The sequence below is a fragment of the Zingiber officinale genome, chromosome 6B (assembly GCF_018446385.1).
Source record: "Zingiber officinale cultivar Zhangliang chromosome 6B, Zo_v1.1, whole genome shotgun sequence".
In the NCBI taxonomy this organism is placed as follows: Eukaryota; Viridiplantae; Streptophyta; class Magnoliopsida; order Zingiberales; family Zingiberaceae; genus Zingiber; species Zingiber officinale.
Window position 1 is genome coordinate 132,237,502 of NC_055996.1, and position 17,641 is coordinate 132,255,142.

Below are 17,641 nucleotides of genomic sequence, written 5' to 3' on the forward strand. Positions count from 1 at the left end.
ATTAATTTCTTGTAAACATGGATTATTAGATGAGATGCATTCCAACCCACAATAATTAAGCCGACCATGTACACTTATATCGAATCAAAAACTAATTCACAATCGTGATGTGTTTGCAGCAGCAGCAAGCACATAGGACCAAGTGGGTCAGGTCAGCTAAGCAAGCCGAATGAACAAGAAAGTGCAGACAAAGGGATTAAGCAAGTAGGATCAATAGATCAAGAGAACCAATAAACTTACTAAACAAGCTGAGCAAATCATTCTTAATCCTTCGTCTATTATTTATAAATTTCCTGTGAGTCAAGCAAACAAATGAAATGAATCACACAATTCAAAGAATACAATGAGCAGAAGACATTAAACTTCAGTAAGATGGAATAGCAAGTCAAGAATACAATGCTGCATCTGAAGTCGAAAAGCTCACCTTTTCCAAATTCACCATTCATTAATAAAGACTTCCATCTCATGAATTTAAAAAACTTCAACTAAAATGAATAAATGACTAATAAAAGAACAGACTGTAACATTAAAGCTAGTTGACTCGTATTTGAAGTGCACTAATTGCGTTAGTTGATGTGGAAAACTTTCCATGAACTCAATGAAAAAGTCCAAAAATCTTATGCTCTCTTCTTATGGATGCCATCGATGTTGTCTAGTGTTTCAACATATTAAAATGATTGTCATTTTGATTGTTCTTGAGGTTGTATTGTGGTTTTTGTCTAAAGCTTATTTCAACATATCATAATGGTTGTCACTGGATTCTTATCATACTATTTAATTATGGCAGGTATGATAAACTAGGATTTTGAATCTCACATATTTTATAATCAGTTAATCACATATACTACGATTTATGAGCTCATATACTAATGTTTTTTAATCAATATATTATGGTTTTCAAATGCTACGTAGTATGATTTATAAACCCATACATATCCTTCTGTTGAAGCAAATCAACTAACAATATACTACAATTTTCAATTACAATATGCAAATGGGATCAAGATACAAACGGGATAATCTCAATTAAGTCCTAAACTAAATTGGAGATGAGAAATTTACTAAAAAATCACATTAACAAACTGTTGCAGCTTGTTCTCACTGTTACAGTAACAGAAGAACTTCAAACTATTAATTTCATGTGATAGAACTGTTGTTGCACGGACAATTGACCACAAATTGCCCAAGCACGTGGAACCAGAACAGACAGACAAAATTGGCATACGGAAGCAAGAAAGCTCACATAACTTATGTAGTCTCTGAGTCCCCACAATTCAGAAGAGTGAATAGCCACCCAAACTGTGGGCTTGGTTCCATCCCTATCAGAACGGGCAAACTTGCTTTAAAAAACCACACACAAACTGCAAACCACAAGGCAGAGGTGGGCAGCCTCCCCTCACGCTAAAATCCATGACATCTCAACAGTAACAAATTACTCAAGTTGACAAAAAGAAAAAGAATGGAGAGGAAACTAGGTGAGAAAAAATGGACGAGATGAAATTGGGCTTGAGTTTTTTTTTTTTAATGTTCTGATGTCGAGTAGGAAGAAGACTTGATCTCTAATGATGAATGCTCAAGTATCAAGTTAGGCCAGACCATCAGAATAGCTTATTCTTTAAGTTGGTAAGGAAGAACAAACAGCTGGATACCAAATCCTACTTAATGCAGACAAACTTGAAGGATGTCATAAAAGCAGAGAAATTTGTAAGCAGCCATGGAAATGAATTCAGTAGACTATTGAGAAAAAAACTTCTTTTTTTTATCGAATACTAGATCTCAGCATACATAGATAATGAAATATATCGCAATAGATTCAGGCATACATTCTCGGAAGCAAAAGATCGAACCAGTTCAGACTATTTAGAAAAATAAGTATGAACTGGAAATTACTCGAAAGAAAGGAAGAGAGGTGAAATGCTTACCCCAAATTGTTCTCCAGTGGATCAATTCTTCCAGGCGTAGACAAGTAGGGAGAAGCCCTGCACTCGCCGCAGCTCCACTTCCTCTGGGCTCGCCCATTCCATCACCGACCAAGTGCTAGCTGACGAGGCCGACGAAGCCGAAGAGGAGTAGCTGGATTTCTGCGTGCTGCTCTTCCTCCCTCGCCTTCTATGCTCGCCGACAACTCCACTGCCACTCCAGCTCCAATTAATGAACCCCGTCTTTCTATCGTATCTCTCGGTCACCCAATTTCTGAAGATTGAACTTCTGGTAAAATTATCCTCTCGCTGAGGACTTGACTTCTGCGGGCCCTCGAACCGAAGCAGAAACACGGCGTGCCCTAGCTCTTCCGGGGCGGAGTCGCGGGCGCCGGCGGCTGGCGGTATCGGTTTGCGGTCCTTAGACTGGAAGAACCAGTTGTGGAGATCCCAGGAGAAATGAATCCAGCCTCCGTCGAGCTCCGATCTCTCGTTCCCCCGGAACTTCCACCGGAGACGCCTCACGAACAAGAGCCGCTTGCCGTCGATCTCCACCGACATCCACATTTCTTTCCCCTTCTCCTTCGCCCCGAGTTCGATTGAGATCTCGCGGTACCGGTCGCCGATCCAGGCGCGGGTCCGGTACGACCTCCTGCCGCCGCTATACTCACCCATCACCGCGTGCTCCAACCTCGATACCAGTGCCCTGCACGCGGGACTCTGCTGAACCTTGGCCTTCTTGTACGCTTCGTCGATCATATCCCCAGCGACGAGGAGCATCTCACCGTCGACGGAGACTGCGACGAAGAACCCTCCGGAGGGCTCGCAGCTGCCCCAAGGTGGGAAGCTCGCGCGCCTGAGGTCCCACACGAAGTCCACGGAGCGGCGCCGGCCACCGCCGTCATTGAAGCGGAACCGCCTCGAGCCGCGCCGCTTCCACAAAAGCCACGGCCTGATGCGGAAAACGAGGGGCTCCTCTCGCGCATCCCCTTCTTGTTCGCCATTGAGGCGGAGAACGGCGCGAAGTGACAAGCCGAGGACGGTACGGGACCAACTGAGCGCTGCGAGAGCGAGGCGAGTCTCGTAGACGGAGGTCGTCCGGCTCCGCATTGCGGCGGTCGACGCGGACGCCTCGCTGCCGCCGCCGCCGCCGCCCCGGAAGCACGCGAGAATGGGATGAGGCATCCTCTAAGACGGAGATTTCCAAGCGATCGAAGGCTGAAGTTCGGTGGGAATCGAGCACGAAGATGACGCTTCGTTTTCTTAAAGAAGAAGAGGGGAGGAAGTGAACTCCTTTTTAATGAAGCGAGATAGAGCAGCGCCGGGAAGCGGAGAAACTTTACCGGTGAGTAAGTGTAACACATCCATCGGATTCTAGATTTCTAGTAGGCCTGTACTATGGCGGAGTTATTAATCGAGTTTAGTGTAATGCAAGTAATTATTGAGATGACTTTACGTGATTAGGCGCGTGATTAACTATTATCATAAGGGATTAGCTTATTAATTATCAAAAAATTAACGGTGATAATTATAGAACTTTATAATATACAAAGTTACGGAATAGTGTCTGAATTAGTCAAACTTGCTCACGTGACATCCAAAAAACACCATCACTTACACGGTGTTTCCTAAGAGGGAAAAACTTAAAAACCTGAGGAAGAAAACATGAGCAACGTCCTACTTTGCCTCTGTTTCCTTTTATGGTTTCATTGGATTTTTTATATCACAATATATCAATATATTTATTTCAACATCCACATCAATTTTTTTATTATTTTATTTAAAATTTAAAATAAATGATCCACTTTATTAAATTTAGATAATCATTTTTCACTATACACTACATCAAATATCCTAAAATTTTTATCATCCTTAATTTTTTTTATTATTTTCTCTTATATTTTATTATTATATTTATGGAATGAATACAAGGAGAGAGAGATTGAAAAGATTGAGTGAAACAAGAAAACTTAAAAATAAATATTATTTTATTTTTAGGATAAATATTTCACTCTCTAAATTTAGATAATCACTATTTATCAAATCTAAATTTAGGGAATAAATAGAGTAACTGATGCAGAGGGTTTTTAGTTACCCTATCTAAAATTTAGGGTAAAAATTTTAAATTGAGTGCTGATGTTGATGTTCTAATACAACTGTATTTGAAAACAAAAATCACAACCATATGTATCTAATTTTTTTATCTCTTCAGAACAAATATCGTCCCTGTATCGCATAGATGAAATACTAGTTTGCATTAAATATCTTTACGGTGGTTGGATGTGTGTGATTTCATAGATGTTATGGATAAGGCATATCTACTTCTCATATATTTTCGTATTTAATGTCTGTATTAAGTATACTTCTAATAGTTTAATAGTTGATCTATATAAAAAATACACATTCATACATAAACAAAAATGTTTTTGATCTTCAATGTTGGATAGATTTGAGAGGAGTCTTGATAGGTTTGAGATTAGGGGATGTGTTGGCTCCTAGTTATATATATTTATCTATCTATACGTAGTCGAGTTCTTTTAGTAGGTCAGAAATGTATCAGTTCGGTCTCGTGTCAATACTAGTCGGATCTATAATAAAAATATTCCGATAAAGATATCCGGTGATGACGTCTTAATAAAGGGCATAGAAAGGATTGAAAAAAAGGTTAAAAATAATGTTAAGACAGATCTTAATGAGATCGCTCCAATGCTTAAGTTAAATTATGAAAGAGAGAAGATAGTAAAGAAGTGATAATTGTTAGTGTTAACCCTAGTACCAATTATGGGATGATTGTAAATGGCTCATTTTGTATTATATATCATTATTAACAAAAGATAAAGTTGATTATTATATTTATTTCAGTTTAGTGTCGATTGAATAAGTATAATAATGTCATTGAGTAGTAGGTTCTTATCTACAATATATCAATTAGTTTAATTGATAGTGAGATATGTAGATATATATAGAACACTACTCTAAATTATTTCTAGTCAAACATTAATATACAAGGACAATATTAATGCATTGAGACTAGCATGTAAGTCAACGGATGACTTAATATCACAAGTCATGAATATGAGATATCAGGTTTACACATGGGTATATATTAGAGAATATATACTGAATGACCCACCATGACAATGTTTCATGCATCGTTATATGAGTGTCATAAGTATTCTCATGTGACTATTGATATGAATAGTCCCTAGACTTGAAGTCACTACGATTCCCTACATAAGGAGTTATGTACTTTGGTATCAGTAAACATCACCTGTAATAAGGTGGACAATAAAGTCGATAATTGGGTATGTAACAAATTATGCGGAGGAATGTGAGTGATGTAGATGGAATCTATCCCTTCCATATGACGGAAGCGATATCTGTGAGCCCCTTGATTAGTAGGACACAAGAAAGCATGGTCATGCGTAAATGAGTCAATATGAGATATTGAGCTTATTTGATTGAGTATGTCTACTTAGAGATCAAGAAACACAAAGGTTGATAAGAGGATGACACGGTCTATGACTCAATGATCAACCTACATATCAAGGATAGAGGGGCAAAGTCATACAAGATAATAGTCATGGGCAGGTTAGGTCGAATCTCAACTTTCTCGTCACTTGGGTAATAATGATGTCTTGCTAGACGTCACTCATTGCTTATGTATCTAAATGTTGATTTAGGTACATTGTCAACGTTACGAGAACCTATTTAGTCACACACAAAGAACAAGTAGATTTGGAGATGGGTTCATATGATGAACCATTGGATTAAGTCTTATCCAAATTGGACTTATTGAGTTAGACTCAATTGGATCTAATTGTTGGATTAAGTCCAATTCAAACTAGACTCAAGGAGTCAATTCAAATTAATGAAATGTAATTCATTGAATTTGAATAGTATGAGATTAATTGAGTAAGACTCGATTGAATTAGACTTGAGTTAAACTCAAGTGAATTAGATTTGAATTAGACTCAAGTGAGGATTAATGAGATATTCATTGAATTTCGAAATTCAATGATTCATTTGATTCAATTTTTGAAATTGAATTTGAAATGAGGAGTTACAAGTGTGTAGTCCTTAATGGAGTGTAAATGCTCGTTAAGACTATTAATGCTAATTAAGTGTTTTCATTAGATGAAAATACTTAAGTGTTTTTCTCTTTATTTTGGCTTAGATCTTGATTCTGCTTGCTCCTCTCTTGGTCGAAATCCATTCTCAAGATTGCTAGCACAACCTATCTCCATTTGTCAGTTTGTAGAAGCACGAACGTGAGATCGTGATGTAATCCGAACTGTCGAGAGTCCGTGAGCACACTACAAAGGTATAATCTCTCATGTTCTTATGTAAACTTTGTATATTTTTCTTTTCCCTTCGCATGGATCTTTTGAAGGAATTAATATTTTTTCGCTACACGTTTACATGTTTAACGCATCTAATTTCTTACAATAATAACAATATCTAATGTTACAATGTACCTCCTGATATTGTCACTATTATCTCATATAGGAAGTGAAAAAGATAATTAGGATTCCTAAGAACATACTTTTTTCCTCTTCACCTAAGGGCACACATTTTGGTAACTGACGCCATTATAACTGATATGTCATATCCGAGCTTAGGCGTGATTTGGCTAATCATGTTTGAAGTTTGGCTCGGTCTTATGCGGAGTTGACATGAGTTGAACTCAGAAGAGCTAGTTCGACGTAACTTGAACATGTCATAAGCTAGATTGACTTAACCCAAGCTTCATCTTGAGTTGGACTGATCAGGGTTCGTATTGACTGAGTCTGGATTTGCCATATGGGTCGGACTAATCCAGGTCCCTTACTATCTCTGTCACATCAAGTATAAATATACCTAGTTTGAAATCGAATGACAATTTGAATATATTGTTGACCCAACATTATCTTCGAACTAAAAAATGTGATATTACGTGGTATATGTTATAATAGTCCATAATGGTACCGTGATATTGATATTGAGTATCTACAATTATAAAAAATAAGCTATTAAGTGATCTTACAAACTCTAATATTTAATTTGCAACGGCTAGGAAATACTCTGCCTCAGTTTGTTGCGCGCGACGGTACGTTTCGACGAAGGCCCGCGAAGGGCGTTGCCTGTTTGTGTGGCGCGCCCCACGAAAAGCATTCCCGCCCTCTCATAAGCTCTGCAACTTCCTCTCCTCCTCCCCTTCCTTACTGCTTGCTTCCTCCGCCGCCAACAATAAAAACAAGATTTCATGTCTCCCCTAGACACATAAAAAATAAAAAATTTGTATAATTAATTAATTAATATAGTTATCTCCTCCTTCGCGAGCAGTTTCATTTTCAAAGGGAAAAACAAATCCAAATCAAGGAAAAACAAATCCGCAGAGTAGCCACGATCGCCGATCAGATGGCGGCGGGAGGCGGCATTGACTTGGAGCAGATCAGGAATGAGACCGTCGATCTGGTAATTGATTCTTCAGTTAGATCTTCCATCATGAATCGGTCAATTTTGGTTTTTGATTTTTTGCTTTTGATCTCTGTAATCAGGAGAGCATTCCGGTGAAGGAGGTGTTTGCGCAATTGAAGTGCAATGAAAAGGGGCTCACGTCGGCGGAAGGGGAGCAGCGCCTGAATATTTTTGGGCCCAATAAGCTCGAGGAGAAGAAGGCATAATAGAGTGCTGCGATTGAAAAAAAATTCTCCTTTTTTTCGTTTACATGATTAAAGATTGAATTTTGTTTTTTGTTTTCCCGCCAACGATGTGACAGGAAAGCAAGGTTCTTAAATTTTTAGGGTTCATGTGGAATCCGCTCTCATGGGTGATGGAGATGGCTGCCATTATGGCGATTGCTTTGGCTAATGGAGGGGTAGAAAACTAAATTCTATGATTTATTTGTGATTTTGTTGCTCGTGATTGCTGTGAAAATATCAATTTGCAGGGTGAGGCGCCGGATTGGCAAGATTTTGTGGGGATCACGGTGCTCCTCGTCATCAACTCCACCATCAGCTTCATCGAGGAGAACAACGCCGGCAATGCGGCGGCGGCGCTCATGGCTGGCCTCGCTCCCAAAACCAAGGTACGATGTAGTAACCGTGACGCGACATGGGGGCACACGGTCGCTTATCCAAAGAGGCGCGACTGGTTTTGTTGCAGGTGCTGAGGGATGGCAGTTGGTCGGAGCAGGAGGCGGCCATTCTCGTTCCCGGCGACATCATCAGCATCAAGCTGGGAGACATTGTCCCCGCCGACGCCAGGCTGCTGGAGGGCGACCCTCTTAAGATCGACCAATCCGCCCTCACCGGCGAGTCCCTCCCCGTGACCAAAAATCCAGGGGACGAGGTGTTCTCCGGATCCACCTGCAAGCAGGGAGAGATCGAGGCCGTCGTCATCGCCACTGGCGTCCACACCTTCTTCGGCAAGGCGGCCCACCTCGTCGACAGCACCAACAACGTCGGCCACTTCCAGAAAGTGCTCACCGCCATCGGAAACTTCTGCATCTGCTCCATCGCCGTCGGCATGGTCATCGAGATCATCGTTATGTACCCGGTCCAACACCGCCGGTACCGCGACGGCATCGACAACCTCCTCGTCCTGCTCATCGGCGGCATCCCCATCGCCATGCCCACCGTGCTGTCCGTCACCATGGCCATCGGGTCCCACCGGCTGTCGGAGCAGGGGGCCATCACCAAGCGAATGACTGCCATCGAGGAGATGGCCGGCATGGACGTGCTTTGCAGCGACAAGACGGGGACGCTCACGCTCAACAAGCTCACAGTCGACAAAAGCTTAATCGAGGCAACGCCTCCACCAAAACTTTATCCAATTGATGATTCTGTTCCAAAATCGAAACTTTTTTTATTCCTTCAGGTGTTTTCGAACGGCGTGGATAAGGAAATGGTTGTCCTGTATGCTGCTAGGGCTTCGAGGGTGGAGAACCAGGACGCCATTGATGCTTCCATTGTCAACATGTTGGGTGACCCCAAGGAGGTACTTTTGATTTCTTCTCCAATGTCCTTGTTTCTTAATGGTTTATGATCTCAAATTTGTGTTCGCAGGCGCGTGCAGGAATCAAAGAGATCCACTTCCTGCCTTTTAATCCGGTCGACAAGCGCACTGCAATCACCTACATCGATTCCGATGGGAGATGGCACAGATCGAGCAAGGGAGCGCCTGAGCAGGTAAACACTTCACTGAGTCTGCGTCGACAATGGCTTCATCTGCCCTGAATCTGTCTACGTTGTGGCAGATCATTGACCTTTGCAAGATGAACGACGAATCGAGCAAGAAGGTCCACCAGGCGATCGACGGTTATGCTGATCGTGGCCTTCGATCACTCGGCGTCGCCAGGCAGGAGGTCCCCGAAGGCAACAAGGAGAGCGCCGGCGGGCCGTGGCAATTCATGGGTCTCTTGCCTCTCTTCGATCCCCCCAGGCACGACAGTGCCGAGACCATCCGTCGCGCCCTCCACCTCGGCGTCAACGTCAAGATGATCACCGGCGACCAGCTCGCCATCGGGAAAGAAACCGGTCGCAGGCTCGGCATGGGCACCAACATGTACCCCTCTTCCGCCCTTCTCGGCGACAAGCACAGCGGCGGCGAACTCAGCGGGCTCAACGTGGACGACCTCATCGAGAAGGCCGATGGATTCGCCGGAGTCTTCCCCGGTAAGATCGACCCGCCGCTCACGAATTGTTCGAGATTAATGCTGAAACAGCACGATTTCTTTCTCGCTGGATGTAGAGCACAAGTACGAGATCGTGAAGAGGCTACAAGACCGGAAGCACATCTGCGGCATGACCGGCGACGGCGTGAACGACGCGCCGGCGCTGAAGAAGGCCGACATCGGGATCGCGGTGGCGGATGCGACGGACGCCGCCAGGGGCGCCTCCGACATCGTGCTAACTGAGCCTGGCTTGAGCGTGATCGTGAGCGCGGTGCTGACCAGCCGCGCCATCTTCCAGCGGATGAAGAACTACACCATCTACGCCGTGTCCATCACCATCCGCATCGTCCTCGGCTTCCTCCTCATCGCCCTCATCTGGCGCTTCGACTTCTCCCCCTTCATGGTCCTCATCATCGCCATCCTCAACGACGGCACCATCATGACCATCTCCAAGGACAGGGTCAAGCCCTCCCCCTTGCCTGACTCATGGAAGCTCGGCGAAATCTTCGCCACCGGCGTCGTCCTCGGCACCTACCAAGCCATAATGACCGTAGTCTTCTTCTACCTCGCCCACGATACAGACTTCTTCCCGGTGAGTACTCAACAGCAAAGCACACGCTCAAAAACTCGTAACCTGATCCATCGGCATCCTGCGCGTGTCGATCAAAAACAGGAAAAGTTCGGAGTGAGGCCGATCAGAGACGTGCCCGACGAGATGATGGCGGCTCTGTATCTCCAAGTCAGCATCATCAGCCAGGCGCTCATCTTCGTCACCAGGTCCAGGAGCTGGTCCTTCGTGGAACGCCCTGGTCTCCTGCTCCTCGCCGCCTTCCTCGCCGCCCAACTAGTAACCCGATTCGCCGATCCCGCACTAATTTTTTTTCCTTTGATCTCTTACTCCATTCCGTATGTTAATTGCAAAAAGTGGATGAAAGGTTGCGACTCTGATCGCGGTGTACGCGTCGTGGGAGTTCGCTAGGATCCAAGGCATGGGTTGGGGGTGGGCGGCGGTCATCTGGGTCTACAGCTTGATCACCTTCATCCCCCAAGACGTCCTCAAGTTCATCATCCGGTACGCCCTCAGCGGCAGGGCCTGGGGCAACCTGCTCGACAACAAGGTGAGGGAGATCGATCACTTCCTCGAGTTGAAACCTCAATACACATTCGAGCTCTGAAACCGATCCGCGATCGATGCAGACCGCATTCACCAGCAAGAAAGATTACGGGAGGGAAGAGAGGGAGGCTCAGTGGGCGACGGCACAGCGCACCCTGCACGGCCTCCAGCCGGCCGACACCTCCGAGCTCTTCAACGACAAGAGCAGCTACCGGGAGCTGTCAGAGATCGCCGAGCAGGCCAAGCGGCGTGCCGAGATCGCCCGGTAATTCATTTATATCTCTTGGGGCCCCTATCAACATGCATGTTCTTACACACTGTTGGTGGTGTTGACGCAGGATGAGGGAGCTGCACACGCTGAAAGGGCACGTTGACTCCGTGGTGAAGCTGAAGGGGCTGGATATTGACAACATGCAGCAACACTACACTGTCTGAGAGATGAGACTTGATTGCCTAGAGCTGCAGTGAGAGATTTGGGTTGCTTGCTGCTGGGAAGGGACTAGGGAGCATGTGGTGGGAACGGAGTGATACATTATATATGGATAATTATTAAGATATATGCACCATCAATTTTTAGGACAACTCAAGACTCAATATATGTATTTTACTGGAGTTTTTTTTTTCCTACCATTGGAAATAGGTAAAAAAATGCTTCAGATGTAGAGTTCTTGGGTGGTGTCTTTTGAATTGGATTAATTGATTTGAGAACTAATCATGAGCCACAGGCGGAGGATTGGAGAACTAATCATGATGCAATCTAAAGTTTAATAACTCTTATTATATTTTATAATTAAAATTTTTAGATATGATTAGAGGTGTAAATGAATCAAATCGTTCGTGAACTATTCGAAGCTCGATTCGATAAAAATTCGTTTGAGCTCGTTTAATGAGCTTCGTTAAGATAAATAAATCAAGCTCAAGCTTCATAATACACGGCTCGTTAGCTCGTGAACATGTTCGTTAAATTCATGAATCAATTTTTAAATTAAAAAAATAATAATTTTGATATTAAATTTATAGATTTTACATTCTACTTATAAAAAATATAGACAAATATATTATATTTATTTATTAGAATAAAATTATAAATCTTAATAAAATATTATAATTTTATCTAAATATATAATTTAATTTTTAATGAATATTTAAATTTATAATTTATACTTATTAAGCTCGTTTAGATTCCATAAAAATTCAAATAAGCTCGTGAGTCATAAATATATTCATTAAATAAAGCTCGAGCTCGACTCGATTATAAACGAGTCAAACTCAAACATTTAAGAGTTCGGCTCGGCTCGACTCGATTACACCTCTAGATACAATATGGTGTAACTACTTCTATCTGCATCTAAATGTTTTTAAGAACTCGTGACTCCTTACTTCGTTATGTAAGGTTTATAAGAACTCATGGCTCCTTACCCAACTCTTACTATTGCATCAGCCTATCTATGAAAAATACAAAAGCTAAGGCAAGGAAGAAAAATTATATTGTCATGTATTTCTCAGAAAAATGAAATAGACATGTGAATAAGCCAAAAATACTTAATTTAAACCATACGGCATAATCCTTTCTGCACAACCCTGGCACCATGGCATTCTGCACAACCCTGGCACCTTGCCTTGTTCTACGTAGGGGTGAAAATGAGCAAGTCGCTCATGAGCTATTCGAAGCTCGATTCGATAAAAACTCGTTTGAACTCGTTTAATGAGGCTCGTTAAGATAAACAAACCAAGCTCAAGCTTCACAATATTCGATTCGTTAGTTCGTGATCATGTTCGTTAAACTCATGAATCAATTTTTAAATAAAAAAATAATAATTTTGATATTAAATTTATAAATTTTACATTCTACTTATGAAAATCATAGACAAATATATTAAATTTATTTATTAAAATAAAATTATAAATTTTAACAATAATATTATAATTTTTTTAAAATATATAATTTAATTTTTAATAAATATTTAAATTTATAATTTATATTTATTAAGCTCGTTTAGATTCGATAAAAGCTCGAATAAATTTATAACCCATGAATATATTCGTTAAATAAAACTCGAACTTAACTCGATTATAAATAAATTAAACTCAAACATCCAAGAATTCGACACAATTCGATTATACCCGTAGTTCTACGCACCCCAACAAAGTCTATCGCCCAACCTAAGAAGACCGATGGGCCATGTTGTCAAAACTCTCCTAATGTATAACAATGGTAGTCCCAGCATATGATAGGGAGGCCCATCTAAAAATCAAATAATTTAAAATCATATTTCATTATTTTAAAACTAGTAATAAATTACTATACTATTATTTCAAAAAAAATTATTACTTTATACTTGTCTCATTATTTATGACATTTTATTATCAATTCAAGTTGTCGGGTTCTTAGGCGCTGTCATAAGCTGCACCTGGCACAGCCCAATTAGCACAGTACGAAACCCTACCTGCCATGGTTCCAATTCACGTACCCAACCTGAGCTTTCACTGGCTCATAAAACTTTCAAGAAAGCGATCCTCAGAAAATTACGTCACTTGAACAAGGGACAAGACAAGTAAATTGTAACCTTAAACCAAACGAACATCATCAAGTGTCAAACGTAAAAAGTTACCATCGGTTTAAAGCTAAATTATAATGGAAACCAATTCAGCAGGCCTCGTTTTCAGTTTCACAAACTCTAATAGAAGCAGAAATAAAATCATAGGCATGGATTGGATTCCTGAACTAACAGCACATTGGAAGCTTCAAGGGAGATGAGAATTTTGTAGCTCTTACTTCAAACTTAGTCCATCCTTCCCTTCAAGGTTCTTTCCACTACTTCAGTCGGGGTCCTGCACAGTGCATACCAAAAGTTACTGTCAGCATTCCACCAGATTTTTTTTCAGGTGCTCAGAAAAGACTCGCCAAACACAGAAAATAGGTGCCTTTTGCCTTTCTCATATTTACTGGCATATTGTAGATTCCGACTAAAAGTTATCTAAAGTACTTACACAAGAAGGACATGCCCTCCCCAGCCACTCAAACAGTCACGATCCACAGAAGATAATAGAGCCTGTGAGATGGTCTCAAATAATTCTTCAGATTCCTAGCAACAAGTGAACAGAAAAGCTCAAGGACACTGCACATGGAAATGCTCATGAAGAGAATAAAATAAGTGCATGAGGATGATATTAGCATTCACTTTAGGATTATCACTCGATTTTTCTTCTGTTGCAGTATACACAAGAACAAAGCTATTTTGCTGATTTTTTACTACTACTAGTACGGAAATGGTTCTTAATGCAACTCTGCTTTGAAAGTAGTATTGCTCCAAGTATGAACGTCAATAATATTGGATGTTTATGGTACGTTTGAAAACGTTCCCAGGAGGTAACTATTCTCTTCTTTATGAATTCTCATGAAACTAGAAAATGTTTGGTGATAAAAGTGAAATTGAAATATCAGTTCTGATGCAAATGAAATTGAGACAGATCTGCAGGCAGAGTAAGCCTAAGGAACTGAGTGGTTTGACCCAGCAAGCTAGGCTGTTGGGCAAGCCATGAAGGCTTGACCGTTGGGCAGTCCAAGTAGGTTGGGCAAGTCAAACAAAATAAAAATGAATAGTGGATAGAAAAGGCAAGACAAAATATTACTTGTGGGAATATTTTTGAATCCCGAAGAGCATTCATTGTCTATTACTTGCAAAATTTCTATAAGCTAATCATCCGAATGATATTGAAAAATCTATTCCATCTATAAACCAACCTAAGGATTCATATTCTTGTTCAACTTCTTCTATATTTCATTATCTACGAATAATTATTCTACTCCATGCCAATTTCATACCTTGAAGTGCATGCACCATCGAGGAAGAAACAAGACAGAAAATGATACATGGTCAACAAAGATACCAAGAATTATCTCAAATATAATATTTTAGACGACTATGTGACTTAGGCATTAACTTTGTCCTCAGTCTCTTGTGAAATTCTTGCTGGAGCAGCAAAACGTAGACAGATAAAGTTTACTATCAAGAAAAACCAATTAAACATTTCAAGTTCTGGATATTGGAAGGAAAAAAAAATGAGTTTCCCCATATTAGCAAATTGACCTTCCCACATAAACTAAAAGAGAAGAATAGAATAAGCCTAATGATTTTCTTTAGTCCACATTAATTATCTAACTGACTTGAAGAACAATGCCTGCTTTAAGTTGAAGAGATCAAGTACTTCAGGGAAGTAAAGTACCATATTGGGCTTGTACATGGATTCACATACACCATAAAGAGACTCTGAGGCTGTACCAGAAACTACAAAGTCTTTGGCAAGTTCCCTGAAAAAACCAAACTATTACTAAAATCAAGGTTAAGGATAAATGCCAAAAAGAATTTGAGATGCCTATATCCAAAAACAATATTAGAGTGGATAGGAACTAAAGAAAGTCAATGTCACTCAATAAATTCAAAAACATAAACAATAGTCCGATGTGTCAAATATTTATACATAATAAATTATTCATGTAAATTTACTGCCTTTAAGATGGGTTAATATCACACATAATGGTCTCTCAGACAATAGCAATAGAGTATTTTTTTTTCATCTTTTTGTCAACAATGAAAAAAAAAATCTTACAACAAATACAGACTAGGAATGGGTAGAACATCGATGAAGGATAGCAAGGCAAACAACATATACCATCATCATCATCATGACCACATGTTTGTTTCAATTATTTGGATCGGCTATATGAAACGTGTACCTCCATTGAATTCTATGCAAAGTTATATCACTAATAATATTTATATTAATTAGCACAGCAAGCCATTTGTTCTTCAAGGAAATACAAAGAACAAAAATGTGATATTGATGCTTTATGCTCCAATATTCCTAATTTCCAAATCAAATTTCTCAACCTTGGCAATGTCATCTGTGGGTTTTTTTTAGTTTCAAATGAACTCAACTAGACAAAAAGTGCATGCTTTTGAATAAGTATGTCTCAGTGATTTTGTAGGGTATCATTTTCGATATAACATACTGTGTACTTGAGATATCAAATAAAATATCTATTCATCAAAAATGTATCCAATAACATGATCAATCACAACAAAATACTATAGAAAATATATAAGTATTGTCTGGAACTCTTATCCAACAATAAATGCAAGACAGAATCATACTTAGCACCAAGGCAATCCATTGTACAAATGAATGGAACATCGTCATCATCCAGTCCAGCGATAACAGGCTGACAGAAGTATGGACCAAATCTACAAACAAGAATAAAAAAGAACTCCAATGTAAAAAATCATATCATATCACAGGGCAAAATAAAACAGAAGATCCATAGAATAATTAAACGCGGACAGCTCCAAGAATGTTGTATTCTATGCATTAATACAAAATATAAGGAAAATGAAGAGCTGAAAAAAAGTAAGGCACACCATTGCCAATGTTATAATTACAATAATAGCTAATCAACTCTTTCCTCCTTTGCAATGACCAGAATACTATTAATACTAGTTATTTGTTACACATAAAACAAGAAAGGGGGATTTCATATAGATAGATAGAGTTATTTGTCACTTAGTTGGTAGACGCTATACAAACATCTTTTTTTAAAAAAAAATACATGCATCCTGAAAGAAGTTCTACATCTGCAATATGTTCTTTTAAGTTTTAACAATTTATCTTAAGATTGCAAAAACTTGATCAATTATATCAATTCAAAAGATCTAAATGTTCATTTCTGCCTACATATATCTTCTTTGGAGCTTTGTTTAATAACAACTTAACAGCTTAGCTCTCAACAAATTTTTGCACATTAAGTACAGAATGAACTTCCAAATCAATATTGCAGGCAAATGCACCTACTTAATGAGGTAGGAAATGAGAATTTGACTCATCATCCTATAAGTCATTGTTTTTTGTATCGATGACGATTACATCAGCAGCTAAAGTGAGTCTGCGAATATTTACTCTACCCTGACTTACAATCTACATGTAAAGAGCAAAATTTATTCCTTTTTTTTCTGAATTATTAGCCGTTTATGACTGTCATCACAACAACTCAAAAGATCAGATAAGAGTTATGTGAATTTGTAATTGCCAAAACAGCAAAGAGAATCCATGGACATCGTCTATTTTCAACTTTAGCGGAAAAATTAAGTGAATACCAACAGTTTTCCAACGTGAAAAAATTAAGTAGAAAAAGCAATCGTTGAAGAACAAACCTTTTCTCATACAGCAAAGCGGAAACAAGGCTTGCAAAGGTTTCTGGCTTCATATCCCTCTCTTCCCTCAGCTGATATAGCTTGTGCCTGAAGACCAAGCGTTGGTACCTACACACCGGGAACAACAACGAAAAAAACACACAGATAAATCCCCGCAACGTTGACGAATCAACAAATGGAATCGTCAGACAGAAAGGCCATCTCACAGGGTTTGTGCATCGGTGGCGAGGCCAGAGAGGCCGATGTAGAGCTTGTCGTGGATCTTGTAGATCCTCTGGAAGTCCGTGGCGATAGTCTGGAGGTTGACTCCGAGGCGGCGATCGCTGGCGATAGCGAAGCAATTCTTCCCAACCATCGCCACCACGGCGCTCCCATTGTACTCGAAGATCTAAATCAAAAGCAAAAAACCCTACCAAATATCACATATACGAAAGGAACAGCGGCAACAGGGGGCATTTGGGTCCGGATCGAACACGTACCGACATCGGCGAGCAAGCAAGGAGAAAAGGTCGAAGCCGATCTGGTAGAGGATCGAGAGACGGAGAGGTATTAGAGAGAGAAAAGTGACTTGGGGAATACTCTGACTTGGGGAGCAATCCACCCGAATCTCCAACAAAAGATGGGCTTTAGAGGCCTATTTAAGGAGGTGAAGTTAGGCTAACCATATTGAGATATTGGCCCTTTAATGGGTTTCTAAAGGCCCAATAGTGGAGGCCTGCTGATGCGTTCGCAGGACAGCCGC

General features: G+C 40.5%; 3 protein-coding genes across 5 annotated transcripts; 1 reads left to right on the top strand and 2 right to left on the bottom strand.

Moving 5' to 3' along the window:
- Window positions 1-55: 55 nt before the first annotated feature.
- Window positions 56-3,182, bottom strand: LOC121989570. 2 transcript variants are annotated; one of them, XM_042543691.1, is made up of 2 exons: window positions 1,923-3,182; window positions 56-293 (listed from the first exon to the last, which is right to left on the bottom strand). In XM_042543691.1, exon 1 carries the CDS (start codon window positions 3,102-3,104, stop codon window positions 1,944-1,946), a length of 1,161 nt encoding a protein of 386 aa, XP_042399625.1. In that variant the 5' UTR covers window positions 3,105-3,182; the 3' UTR covers window positions 56-293; window positions 1,923-1,943. The 2 variants fall into 2 exon arrangements, with proteins under 2 accessions (XP_042399625.1, XP_042399626.1); XM_042543692.1 differs by lacking the exon at window positions 56-293 and adding an exon at window positions 300-1,319.
- A 3,962-nt stretch (window positions 3,183-7,144) lies between these two features.
- Window positions 7,145-11,402, top strand: LOC121989571 (plasma membrane ATPase-like). Of its 2 annotated transcripts, XM_042543694.1 has the most exons (13): window positions 7,145-7,376; window positions 7,460-7,579; window positions 7,681-7,779; window positions 7,852-7,989; window positions 8,067-8,708; window positions 8,781-8,900; window positions 8,969-9,091; window positions 9,160-9,577; window positions 9,654-10,168; window positions 10,250-10,423; window positions 10,512-10,694; window positions 10,774-10,955; window positions 11,029-11,402. In XM_042543694.1, exons 1-13 carry the CDS (start codon window positions 7,320-7,322, stop codon window positions 11,123-11,125), a joined length of 2,868 nt encoding a protein of 955 aa, XP_042399628.1. In that variant the 5' UTR covers window positions 7,145-7,319; the 3' UTR covers window positions 11,126-11,402. The 2 variants fall into 2 exon arrangements, with proteins under 2 accessions (XP_042399628.1, XP_042399627.1); XM_042543693.1 differs by having other exon boundaries at window positions 9,654-10,423.
- Window positions 11,403-13,282: 1,880 nt separating this feature from the next.
- LOC121989574 (proteasome subunit beta type-3) lies at window positions 13,283-17,524 on the bottom strand. Its single transcript, XM_042543699.1, has 7 exons — window positions 17,379-17,524; window positions 17,106-17,287; window positions 16,900-17,007; window positions 15,847-15,936; window positions 14,918-15,002; window positions 13,682-13,776; window positions 13,283-13,522 (listed from the first exon to the last, which is right to left on the bottom strand). Exons 1-7 carry the CDS (start codon window positions 17,382-17,384, stop codon window positions 13,474-13,476), a joined length of 615 nt encoding a protein of 204 aa, XP_042399633.1. The 5' UTR covers window positions 17,385-17,524; the 3' UTR covers window positions 13,283-13,473.
- Between the last annotated feature and the right edge of the window lie 117 nt (window positions 17,525-17,641).